The sequence below is a fragment of the Diabrotica undecimpunctata genome, chromosome 4 (assembly GCF_040954645.1).
Source record: "Diabrotica undecimpunctata isolate CICGRU chromosome 4, icDiaUnde3, whole genome shotgun sequence".
NCBI lineage: Eukaryota > Metazoa > Arthropoda > Insecta > Coleoptera > Chrysomelidae > Diabrotica > Diabrotica undecimpunctata.
Genome location: NC_092806.1, coordinates 150,557,582 through 150,571,349, shown reverse-complemented (window position 1 = coordinate 150,571,349; position 13,768 = coordinate 150,557,582). Strand labels below are relative to the sequence as shown.

The 13,768-nt window shown below is 33.0% G+C and overlaps 1 protein-coding gene across 2 annotated transcripts in view; it reads left to right on the top strand.

Moving 5' to 3' along the window:
• Pi3K59F (phosphatidylinositol 3-kinase 59F) overlaps positions 1 to 13,768 on the top strand; it is a 57,815-nt gene that overhangs the window by 191 nt on the left and 43,856 nt on the right. For both annotated transcript variants that reach the window (XM_072530523.1, XM_072530524.1), the window contains exons 2-5: positions 17 to 205; positions 272 to 428; positions 675 to 821; positions 1,358 to 1,576. In XM_072530523.1, the coding sequence (XP_072386624.1) occupies positions 17 to 205; positions 272 to 428; positions 675 to 821; positions 1,358 to 1,576 (712 nt within the window). The remainder of the gene's footprint in view (positions 1 to 16; positions 206 to 271; positions 429 to 674; positions 822 to 1,357; positions 1,577 to 13,768) is intronic.

The window sequence follows — 13,768 nt, the reverse complement described above, 5'->3', positions numbered from 1 at the left end:
TTTTTTATTCTTTTAGTGGTACTTTGGAAGGAAAAAGACACAAACCTGAGTATACTAAAATTTTGGAGGACCCTATGTTAAAGTACTCTGGTTTGTATCAAGATGGTTGTGCCGATTTAGTAGTATCATGTCAAATCTTTGATAACAATCAACCCCTGGCCCTACCTGTTACTACTTCTTACAAAGCTTTCACACAAAGATGGAAGTAAGTAAAATATTAATAACATCTTTATAACTTTTGTTTCTTATTTGAGTACTGTTTTTTTTACAGTTGGAATGAATGGTTAACTTTACCAGTTCAGTATAATGATTTGCCAAGAAATGCTCAGCTGGCTCTAACTGTTTATGACTGTTTTGGGCCCAATAGACTTTGTCCTGTTGGAGGTACCACAATCTCTCTTTTTAGTAAACATAGCGTGTTTAGACAGGTAAGCAACTTGATTTCTTTTTATAAGACATTCACAATGTTTTTGATATAAATGTGAATAACTGTGAACACATTGTCTGATACAGTTTGTTCATGTTGAATTCGAATAATTAAAAAGTAGTACATTTGATGTTTATTTATATTGGTATTTCACACCATTATATTTTAATCTGGTTGTATTTTTTTGTATATTTTAAGTTTTAAGAAAACTTATGCTGATTGTCTCAATTCTGACTTTTTGTTGCAGGGTATGTTGGATTTAAGAGTGTGGCCAAACAGGGAAGCTGATGGAAATTTCCCTACATCTACCCCTGGAAAAACCAAAAATGGTAAAGAACAGATGCAGAGATTGGCTAAGCTAGCCAAGAAACATAGAAATGGTTACATCACTAAGGTTAGAACTAGATTTTATTTTAATCAGATTATTTCATATAAATTGATATCTCTAGGTTTCATTATTTTTAACCCTTAAGTGTGAATACTTAAGATTTAGATCAACACCAGTAGTCAAATAATTACTGCTCTAATATGTTTTTAAGTAAATACAGAAGGGGAATATTGAATTTTCTCTCTTTATTATTCTTAGATTACAATAGAAGTATTACAATAAGCCAACATAATTGTAAGTTCGCTCTACTTACAGCTTGTCAAATAGTAGTAAATTGAAGACAAACCATTAAATCTTCCAGAAACAATTTTTTCCAATTTATATGAGGTAGTTTCAAATTTGTAGTCACTAACTTCTCAAAAATGTGTCAGTAGAAACATTTTTCTGTCAAATGACCAACATATTCAAATAAAATGAGATGGTTGTGTATCTATAGTATTGCATAACTGATGATGATCTGTCATATTGAGTGATAATTGAATTGAAAACATTCTTTGTTACTTATATTAACTTACATAACCACTTTTACTTTTTCTATTCAGGTCGACTGGTTAGACAGACTCACTTTCCGAGAATTAGAAGTAGTAAATGAAAAAGAGAAGAGGTCCTCTGAATACTTGTACTTAATGATAGAATTCCCTACCATTAACGTGGATGGTATGCCACATCATATAGTTTACTTTGAGCAAAATGGAGATGAAATCCTCTCAGTGAGATTACAAGCTGATTTAGTTACAGTACCAGATCAAGAAATACTAAAGGTAAGTTTAAATACATATTAGATAATGTTTTATTCTAAAAATATATTTATCAATTTTATGTTTTTAATTAACAGGACATAATTTATTTTGCAACTAAAATCTGGTATTATTTTCTGCAACATAAATTTGGATTTAATATACATTACAGTGTAAAAGTTTGTGGTGAAGATATCAGTTCCTATTTTAGGTTAGCTTCAAGTAAAGACATCAAAACTAAACAAATTTTAACTTAGTTTTGTTGTTGCATTGTTGTGTGATGCTAACATCTGTTTAAAATTTGGTTTGTTAAATTATATTCATTCAACTGTATAAAACCAGAGTATGCTTCATCTGAACATGTCAGGAGTGCTGTTGGCAATGCAAATTACTTTCTGAATGGTTGGTTGTGGGTTCGTATCTTAGAGGAATAGGATTTTTTTAGTAAATAAAAAGAAAGAACACAAAATGTCAGCAGAAATCACTGCGCTAGCTCTCTTGGAATTCTACCATTATAATTTAGCAGATTGTATAAAAAGGACCCTAAAAATTGTGTCAGAGGGTAGTATAATATAAAAATGTTTTGTCTTGTAATACATAATGGTTGGACAGAATCATCATATAATAAAGGTTATTTCTCTCAGCACTGCCATCTTTTTTTATAACACAAATCGTTAACACTTTTATATACTAATGGTTAACAGTTAAAATAGTACTTAATTGAAGTCTAAGAGAATTACATCTCAACCTCGAAGTTATCAGTCCTACTTATGAGCCCCAATTTAATAAGCCAACACTATGACCCACCTCTACAACTCAATTCAACTCGCCTCAACTCAATTTTTCTCAATTCATTCATAGGAGTATACAGATATAGAAGCCGCAGAACAGGTAGACTTTATAGCAGAAAAGTCTACATCAGGTCACCTTTCCTATGTATTCCAAATGATTGAAATGAAGACAGTGTTTAAAAACAAAGTTGACTTGCTCTGCAGGTACTTAAAAATTTATATATTGTTACCAAAAAAGAAATAAAAGTTCTCTTCTTCTACTTCTTGGAGATCTTTCGATCTGTTTAATTCTGAAGCTGCCTCTGGTTAATTTCCTGGGAGGTAGATTGCCAACTATCCCTCCATCTTTTAGGTGGTCTTCCGGGATGTCTTGAACCGGGCGGGTTGTTTTCTAGGGCAGTTTTTGGGAATCTATTCTCATCCATTCGTCTTACATGATTGTACCACATCCTCTTACGCTGCCTTCCCCATCTTGCAATATCTTGAATTTTGCACTGCTCTCTGACATTTGTATTTCTCACCCTGTCTCTTCTTGTTTTGCCCACTATTGTTCTTAGGGTTTTCATTTCGGCAACCCTTAGCATGTTTCGTTTTGTTGGTATCTTCATGCACTTCTATGCCATATGTCATGATTGGTCTGGTTTTGACCAGACTATCTCTCGCAGACATCCCGACAATGCAGATGCTTTGTTAATCTGACTCCATAGGTCCTTTATTGGGTGTGTGTGCTTGATATATCTATAAATATATCTAGAAATAAAAGTTAAAGATGGAATAAAGTTTCTTGGTTACTAAAGGATTATAGATTATAAAGGATTATATTCAATATATACCCTGTATATCTTGTAGTTCAAAAAAACGTACAAAATATTAATCCCTGTATTTAAAAATTTAAAAAACTTGATTTAATTCAGAATGCATTTACTTTTGTTCAACCCTGTATATCTTGATAATCTATCAGTTCCTAATATGCACTTAAAACACATTACATTTTAAAATTTAAAACTGGAAAAACAAACTTTGGGTGTCCGGAAATTAATAAACAAAATTTAAAAATGTTTGTTGTACTCATCACAAATAGTGTTCATCAAAGATTGGATTTTAAGGGGGACAGTTTTAGCCCATTGGAGAATTTTTGGGACTAAGATTACGTTGTTGTGTGGGAATGAGGATTTAGTAATCAGATTTTGAAGGAAGAGGTAGAGGCGTATCGCCGTGCCCGCTAGAAGCCGGTAAAAGAGTTATTGTTTAGTATTATTTCAGCATTTTAGGGGGAATAAAAGTATCTTTGTGTTAGGGATAGTATGGTTTTGGTCGTAGTCAACAAGTACAAGGTAAATATGAGTACAAAAGAGGTTTAACTAAACCTGACAACAACACGCTGTTTACCTAATTTTTATTTTGTATCCTGCAATAACAGAGTAAATAACTATGCTAAATATTTCAAAGATAGTGATATATACAGGGTGATACAGTATATCAAGTTTTGGATTAGATATTCCACACTACATAAAGCGCTAAAATCGGTAACATTGCTTCAAACTACAACGCGCTCGTATGTAATTCTCCGATCCCCTTCGCCACCACACGACATAAAAAGAAAATCATTTAGTAGTTCACAACAACGCATAGGATATACATCTCCGTCCTTTGATCTTTGTTTTCATTAGGTATAACCGGTTCATTTCTTAGAGTAAACTGGATAAAAATACACTGACCCTTATAAGGCGGTACATTTGTATGGGCTATTAATAATGTGAACAATTTTTTGTGGTTGAATTAAATACAAAAGCGCATTTCTTTGAAAAAATAAAACAAAAAAATACACTCTTATTGAAAATAAAAATAATTCCTAATAAAATAAGAAATAATTCTTAATGCCCTACAGAAATGATTCAAATATTTGAACTTCTACGGCTGAACAGTATCCGAATCTGTCATAAAAACTTCTGCGGACATATGAAAGAGTTTCTGCTGTAACAGAATTGGAGACCTCTCTTATTCGGTTTCTTAATTCATCCAAATGTTGGGCTCTAGCCTCAGGACGATCGTAAATGATGCTTTTTAAATGTTCCCAAAAAAAAGAAGTCCATGGGTGTAAGATCTGGAGATCGCGCAGGCCACTTAATATCGCCTGTTCCACTGATAACTCGATTCGGATTATTCGAGCATTGTGAACCGAACATCCGTCTTGATGAAACCAAACATTCTCCAGATTTACATCAGGAAGATTGAAAATAGCGGGAAGAACATGCTTATGTAATAAATCGAGGTATACTCTACTGTTCAAGTTGCGCTCAATAAAAAATGGACCTATTATGTGGTCTCCTAAAATGCCAGTCCAGACGTTAAATTCCAGACGTCCAGATTTAAAATCTTTGAAACTTACGACAAAAATTGGCAACCTCGCCCAGATTCTGTTATAATTCAGTAGAAATGTCATAATAAAGACAAAATATTAATTAGTAAAATTGATTATTTTGGTGAATATCAACCACTATTTCATTATAATCCAGTATTCTAATAATGAAATATTCCCCAATAATATAATGTAAATAAATTGTTAGTAGAAATATATCGTTGTGTTGTGTATAATTAAAAGAAATGGTTACATGTTGTATAACGGACTCACCTTTTCGAGTATATTAACCCTTCCAACTATTTTGTGCCGTGACGATCTGCTCTGCCGTGTCGTGACAATCTGCTCAGCATTTTGCTATAGAGAAAAATTATTACAACGCCAGTATAAAAAGCTTCGCTTCACAAAAGAAATAAGTATATTCAGTGGCGTAACTAGGCGGGCGTCCTACCGAGTCTTATATGTGGAGCCCCCAAATTGACATAAAAATTATAAAATAAAAATTAAGAAATAACGAAACAAAAATTTAATTTATAAAAGTACACTCTGGTACATAGCATAAAATAGGTTTAATGTTTACTTTATGTTTTCTTTTATAAAAAATTAGTACGCATTGTAATACACGTTTCAGTCACATAAAAAGCTTATTCAAATATTGAATAAGCAATGATATTATAAACGCACTGGAAAATGATGGATTGGATCTACAATTTAGGAGTCAAGGCTATGATAATGAAATTCACTATGTCAGGTATCCATACGGGTGTCCAAGCAAGGATCAAAGAAAAAAATGGCAAAATCATGTTTGTGCCTTATGCAAACCATTTCCTCAATTTGTGTGGAGTTCATGCATTTGCAATCAACCCTAGCTGTGTAACGTTTTTTGCAACTTTAGAAAGTGTATATAATTTCTTCTCGTCCTGTCCTCTCCACATAGATGGGGGATTTTAATGGAAGTTATAGGTGTATCTGTAAAACAGCTATCTGACACTAGATGGAGTGCCAATCATGAAGCTGTGAAACCTTTTTGAAACATTTTGATAAATTAGTTCAAGTTACAGAAAAATTGCGTGATGCCAAGAAAAATATTATAACACGGGGCTACAAATTTCTTGGATTCCTTCATTTATGGGGGTACATTTGGCAAGAAATAAACAGTCCAAAGTGGTATTTACAGACGGAGTGTTTTACCTTAAAAACGTCGTAATAAAACTCCGTAATTTGAAAGTCTTTTGGAAGACAGTCAGTATGAGTTGGTTACGAAGGGTCTCAGGTTTGCTTCAGAGAAATGTGATGAAATGGGAATCTCCCTTGAAAGATAAAGTAGGAGACGTTTAAAAAAGATAATATGATAAAATGGGAATCTTCCTTGAAAAATAAAGTAGGAGACGTTTAAAAAAGATAATGCCTGGAGAAACAGCCGAAGATGCTGGAGCAAGCTACACCTAGAGCTTCAGACTAGAATGTAAAGAATGGAGACTGTATTCTAAAAATTCAAAATCGTTCAGGTCGAGTATTTACTCAACGATTTTGACACAGAATTTGATAAGCAAGAAATTGTTAATGAAATCAAAAGACTTCGTCACCATATAAATGAAGAGGCCAGAAAATGGACTACATTGAAGATGACACACTTTATTCTTGATATGAACCTGATGGAATCTGTTTCAAATGTCTTTGAAACAGTATGTGTCTCTATTACTTCTAATGAGAGGAGTTTTTCAAAAATAAAACTCATAAAAAGCTATTTACGATCCACGATGAGCGAGACCTGACTAAATAGTTAGGCAATGCTCTCGATTAAACATGAAGTAGCAAACAACATTTACTTCGATAACGTAATCAAACAATTTTCAGAAATAAAAATAAGAAAAAAAATGTTTATAAGTAAAAACTCCTGAAATAATTTAAAGTATGAATACTAACAAAATAATCTTTTGTTATCAATGTTAACCCTGGCTTTAATGTTTGGATAATGAATAAAACCAAACCAGATTAATTCAATTAAAGTAATTTTTAGCATAGCATAGGTATACATTTTATTATATTTTATCTTTAAATTTTAAACATGTTGAATTTAGGAAGTTCCTATATAGTTAAGTCATAGCTTTTTCTTATATTGGGGAGAGGAGCCTCGTCGGTTACTTCCGCCCCGGGCCTCCTGAATTGTAGTTACGCCACTGAGTATATCCCTTTGTTTATGATTAACATCACAAAATAAATTTCGTTGTAATATTTTTAAATGTGTAATTGACTATCGTATCTAAGTTATTTTTATACGTTTTTTAATAATGTTTAGTTTATCGTAAAATGATGACATTCAATCGGAATAACAAACATTTTGTTGACATTATTTCTATTGTCAATTTTATTGTTTATTTTATTCGTGATTACTTTACAAGTTGAGGTTTTTTTATAGCTTAATTGTTCAGTAGTGCTTGTTTTGTTTTAAACATTAGTATTATGAGTTACAGCGAATTAAGATAAGACCATAAACTTTCTCCAATCGTAACTTTTACTAATATGCGCGTTGCTTTGATAACTACGTGACCGAACAAAGATTTGTTTTAAATTATTAAGATGTTTTAAACTATTTACCATGCACGGCCCTTTTCTCATTATTCGACAGCGATGATTCCAGGTCTAAAATTTACTTTTCAAAATCACTTCACCATATATAATTACCATTCAAGGTTGATAGTTACTGAGACCATAAAAAAATAGTAACATTGTAAAAGGAAGAAAATATAAAATAATTTACTGATGATGAGGTCGGGAAGTAGAGGAGGGTGGGTTTTTAAGGGTAACAAACGTTTAATCACGATTTGCGGCAAACCTACAAGTCGTATGCAAAAAAAATAAATGGCAAAGTTCTAGGTAATAAAAAGATCTACTATTTTGTATTTACACTTTTTTCACACAACCTCAAAATTTATGGGAAAAATTCAAATAACTCAGTTTTTCTTTATTGTTTTATAGATTTATCCTCCACAAAAAAAATTCACGAAATTTGGTAAAAACTTACTTTTTTTATGTCCCAAACACACTGTAAATTTTTTTGATTTAAAATATTGTTCCCCTTATTTTGATTTAATTTCGAAAATGCACCCTAATTTTCAATCGAAAATTCTCACGCCCAAATATGTACTTTAAAAAAAAGTCGTTGTGCTTTTTGTTTGTTGAGATCTTTACTTTCTGATGGTGTAAGAAAATATACATTACTATGGCGAATTTTCTCAAAAAATGCAATAACACGAAAAATTAAATTGTCCAAGAAAACTAGATTCCATTTTACATCGATAAACGAAAAAACTGAAAATTAATGAATATATATATATATATATATATATATATATATATATATATATATATATATATATATATAGGAATTAAGGAATATTAAAGACTGGACAGGAATACACAATACAGGCGAGCTGTGTCACGCCGCCAAAAACAGAATTCTAGTAATGAGATAGTCGCCTACGCACTTTGGTGTATGGCATGTTAAGAAGAAGAAGATATATATATATATATATATATATATATATGGATAATATAAAAGTTAAACGAGGACAAGTCCGACAAGGCGATATAATTTCACCTAAACTGTTTACCTTGACCCTCGAAGATATAATAAAATCAACAGATTGGGAAAACAGAGGAATATGTATTAACGGAAAGTACCTAAATCACCTTAGATATGCGGATGATATACTCCTGATCTCCTCGGAACGACAAGAACTAGAATTAATGTAATGCTGAATGAACTTCATGAAAAATCACTGCAAAAAGGCCTAAAAATTAACTTCAACAAAACAAAAGTAATGACAAACACGGAAGACCAAGAGGCAATAAAAATACAAACAGAAAAAATAGAACAGGTAAATGAGAATATCTATCTAGGACAAGCAATCAGAGCTAACAGAGAAAATCAAACAGCCGAAATATCGAGACAAGTACGAATGGGATGGGCAGCGTTCGGCAAACTTTCTTACGTTCTAAAAAATCAAACAATCCCTCTATACTTACGAAGCAAGGTATATAACTCCTGTATAATACCGGTGCTCACCTACGGAGCACAGACATGGACATTTACACAGGCCAATTTGGATAGGATAAGGAAGGCACAAAGAGCGATGGAGAGACAAATGTTGGGTATATCACTTAAAGATAGAAAACGTAACCAGTGGATCAGAACCAGAACAAAGACAGTATACGCGATAGAACAAGCAGCAAAACTGAAATGGAAATGGGCTGGACACAATGAACGTCTCCAAGACGGACGATGGAACAATGCCATCGGAAAGTGGCGTCCATACAATGCAAAGAGATCAAGAGGCAGACCACAGATGAGGTGGAAAGATGACATCAGGAAACAAGGAGGTCCCACATGGCAGAGAACAGCTCAAGATAGGGAAAGATGGAGAGAACTGGGGGAGACCTACATCCAACAATGGAAAGATAGAGAATAGGTTCAAATATATATATATATATATATATATATATATATATATATATATATACATATATATATATATATATACATATATATATATGTAGATATATATATATATATATATATATATATATATATATATATATATATATATATATGTAGATATGTATATATGTAGATATATATATATATATATATATATATATATATATTTATATATATATATATATATATATATATATATATATATATATATATAAATATAAAAAAGATAGGGATTGGCATAGCTCGCAATAAAATATGTGTGTAAGATGGAAGGCAACCGTATATACGTATTTCTAACTATTGGTCGTCTTCAGTACGGTGCACCCGTTCAAAAAGAAGCATATTAACTTGGCAAAGTGCGACCAATTTGTGGCAATAATGTTAGAAGGCTCTGAGGTTTCCAGAGCAACAACTAACAGATCCACGGAGGAAGGTACGCTACCTGAGGAAAGGAATGCCAAACGTTTATAACGTTTGAAACAACAAGAAAAATTTTTTTTCTTGTACCAGAAATACCATGTATAACCACCAAATAGTGTGGACATAAAAACTAAGGGCCGCAATGGTAATCCTGCCTTAAGTACCTTGGGTAGACCGTAAAATTTTGGACATCTTGACGACTTCTCTCTAGGTATGAGATGGAACTGTTGTTCTTTTTTGAGACTTTAATCTTGGCTTTCAAGAATGTAAGCCACTTCATCGAGTGTATAAAAAATGTGTCTCTTGAGCCGAAACATTTGTTAACCAGCTTCGATGTGGTCCCACTTTTCACGAATGTTTATATAGATGAATCATTAGAAATTATAAGCAAACATTATCCAATACCACAGGATACTTTAAATCCAATAAAACTCTGCTTAAATAATAAAAAATTAAAAATAATACCTCAATCAACCATGGGAGCTTATCGTCTATGCTTCGCCTAGCGCAGTATCTCAAGTGTGAGTTCGTCTTGTCTTAAACTAGGAATCAAACCTGAACCCCCATCATCATCATCATTTTGGCTTTACAACCCTGTGTGGGTCCTAGCCTCCCCAAGAATTTTTCTCCAGTCGTCCCTATCCATCGCCTTCCTCCGCCAAGCACGTATTTCCATATTTCTCATGTCTTCATCGATGTTATCTAGGAATCTTGTTCTGGGTCTTCCTCTTCTTCTTTGACCAATAGGTCTATCAAGGAGCGTTTTTCTAGCTGGGTCGGTTTGCTCCATCCGCATAACATGGCCTACCCACCTTAGACGTCCTATCTTTATGTGTTTTACGATATCTGGTTCCTGGTATATCCTATAGAGACCTGAACCCCCAGCTGATAGCAAATAAAACAAATTTTAACTAATCATATTTATTAAAAACAGGAAACAATCAACCCTGCCAATGTTTAACAATAAATATAGTGAGGGTGGTACTTAAGGCAACGATGGCATCAATGGGCTGCTTGTGTGTCCTCCCAATTAGACGGTTAGGTCCTCCTGTGAGCTGCAGTTATACCATGTGAGTGACTCCCAATTAAATGGTTAGGTATCCAATGGTCAATAAATTTTCATCCTATGTGGCCAATAAAGTCTGGAATACAGCCAATAAAGTCTGGAATACGGCTAATAAACCGTGAATATGGTTAATTAATTCAGCCAATAAACCCAAGAGAATATTGCAGACCATAAAACTTATGAAACTTATTATAATTCCTACCTTCTTTTATAAATTTCAATTATAAACAAAAAACAATCCCATCATTAAAGGTGATTGACAGAAGTATAGATAATATATAGAAGGTAAAGATATTTATTCCACCGGAGAGAAAGAGAAACAAAAGAAAGACAGAGGGCGCCAACTACTTTTTGAAGAAAAAATGGTAAAAAAGAAACTAAATGTAAAGGAATTAATGAATTAATAAAGAAATTAAAATAAAGTAATTATTTAAATATAAATTAATGAAGATGTAACGTTTATAACGTTACAAAACAAGTTGAAGAAGCACCGACGGGTTCAACACTGTCGCAAATAGCAAATTTGTTTTTGCAAGAAATGGAACAACGAGCAATAAGAACAGCCTCACACAAATCCAAACTTTGGCTTAGGTAGGTGGATGATACTTTTATCATCGGGACACACGGAGAAGAAAAACTTAGGATACACAGTCTACCGAAAATCAACACATACCGACAGATATCTACACGCAGATTCATATTACTATCCTTCACAATTACATTGTATCATTAAAACCCTGATTACAAGCTCCAAAAGACTGACAGACAAAGAACATCAAAATAAAGAAATGCATAATGTGAAAATAGCGTTAAAAAATGGCTTCTCAACATGTACCATCGAAAAAGCTCAGAATTCCCAAAGAAAAATTAAGGATCCAACAGACGACGAAAAACCGATTGCAAAAACCATTCTATAATATGTAAAAGAAACAGGAAAGGGGAGTTCTAAAAAAACACAAAATAGAAACGATATTTAATACCGACAGAAAAATGTTATTTTACCATTCACAAAACCAAAAATATCGTTAGAAAACCAAAGAGTATACGAGATTCCATGTGCGGACTGTGACAAATTGCACATCGGACAGACCAATAGAATAATCCATTTCAGACGAGGAGAACATCGAAATGCCTTCGAAAGGAGAGAAAAACGTCCCTTGCACAACTTCTCTCAAATACAGGACATACAATAAACCTAAATCGACGATACTAGCTAACATTGAGATGAAAAGAAAACGTGAGATCAGAGAATCAATAGAAATAGAACTGTCTAAACCGAAGAGATGATGCTCAAAGGCTTCCAACATGGAAAACGGTATTGAAGAAAAAGACAAAAATAATCAAGACCCATAAAACAAAAAACAATCAATTAGGCAACAAGACTGACGAATACTACCCCTCCTACCTATACTCGCACAAGGCCAATCACAAGAAGCGTTTGAGAAAAGCGCGCCAAGATCGATTATATAAGTAACCGCTTCGACCGGGAGACTCAGTTTACTCCAAACACTAGCAAGAAGCGTGACTTGACAATGGCAAGTGCGATTTTGCCGAAACTTCGTCAAAACGATGGTTTTTCTTAAAACCATAATTATCCAACGCGGAGTCAAACCTTAAAACCGCAGAAAACAAGCGGAAATTTCTTTTGCTATTGTTCTGAAGCTATTTTCTTGTGGCATTTTAATGTAATTACTATTTAAATGGGAATAAGCCACAAGTAAAGGTAAAAATACGTTTATTGACGTTTCAATTTCCACTTCGGAAATCGTTCTCAAAATACAAACATTAGTTTAATAATATTTATTAATACAAACATCACTAATATTTGTGTTTTGAGACAATTTCCGAAGTGGAAATTGAAAGGTCAATAAACTTACTTTAACCTTTAATTGTGGCTTATTCCCATTTAAATAGTAATTATTTCTTTTGCTTATTTCTTCTCTTCTTGCATTTTTGCCTTCCACTAACACTCCAAAGAATTTAAAGTAATCAACCCTCTGGAATTTATTTACACCTATTTTTATTTCTGTTAGTCTGTTTACATAGTCTTTTGTACTTATTAAATATTTTGTTTTATTCTGATTGATTATTAGTCTTGTGTTCTTTGCTTCTCTTATCAACGTTAGGACTGTGTCTTCTAGTTTTTGTGTGTTACGCGCTATCAATGCTAGATAGTCCGCGTATCCTATGATTTGCGGATTTGCCTTTCCCATTTCTTCTCTATACTGCTGCTTTGTTTCTTGTATTTTCAATTTAAATATGTTCCATTTTTTCTTTCCTTTTTAATATTTGTTTTAATTATTTTCATCTTTAATTTTGCTATTAGTAGTATGTGATCAGTATCTGCATTTGCTCCTCTATAAGATCTCACATCTTGTACTATTTTGTGTCCACTTTTTCGAAATCAATACATGGTCTATTTAATTTCCATCCGTTCTTCCCTGGTATCATCCAAGTTATCTTGTGTTCTCTTTTGTGTATATGTTTTGCACTGACTATATATGTGTTTGATGCAGATGCTAGTTTGTAAATTTTCCCTCCGTTATCTTTGTCCGCGACATTTCGGTTATAATATTTCCTTCCCACATTTGCATTAAAGTCGCCCATCATTACAAAGATATAATTTCTGGAGATATTTTCACAGGCTTCCTAGGATGTCATAAAATGCTACTTTGTCTTCTTAGGTTGCTTCTTCTGTAGGGGTGCAGCAGTTGAGTATCGATATGTCTGTTTGTTTGTTTGTCGCTTGTTTGTTCTCTATTCTGATATAGGATATCCTTCCATCAACTGCTTTGAATTCTCTTATTTTTTCTCTCATTTTTCTATTCACCATAACGGCAAAGGCTTTTCCATTTTCCCCTCTTCGTTTTTTTCTGAATAGTAAATAGTAAAATTTCCTGTAGAGCTAAAATTTCTGGTTCATATTTTTTCAGCTACTGCATGGTTTTGATATCTCAGGATCCGACTTTAATGGGCTTTACTCTTTTCCTCCTATTAGATTTTTTTTTCTTCTACGTGTCTTGTTGTGTTATTTTCGTTAGCCTTTTCGTTAGGGCTACTTTTCCTTTTGCTTGAAGTT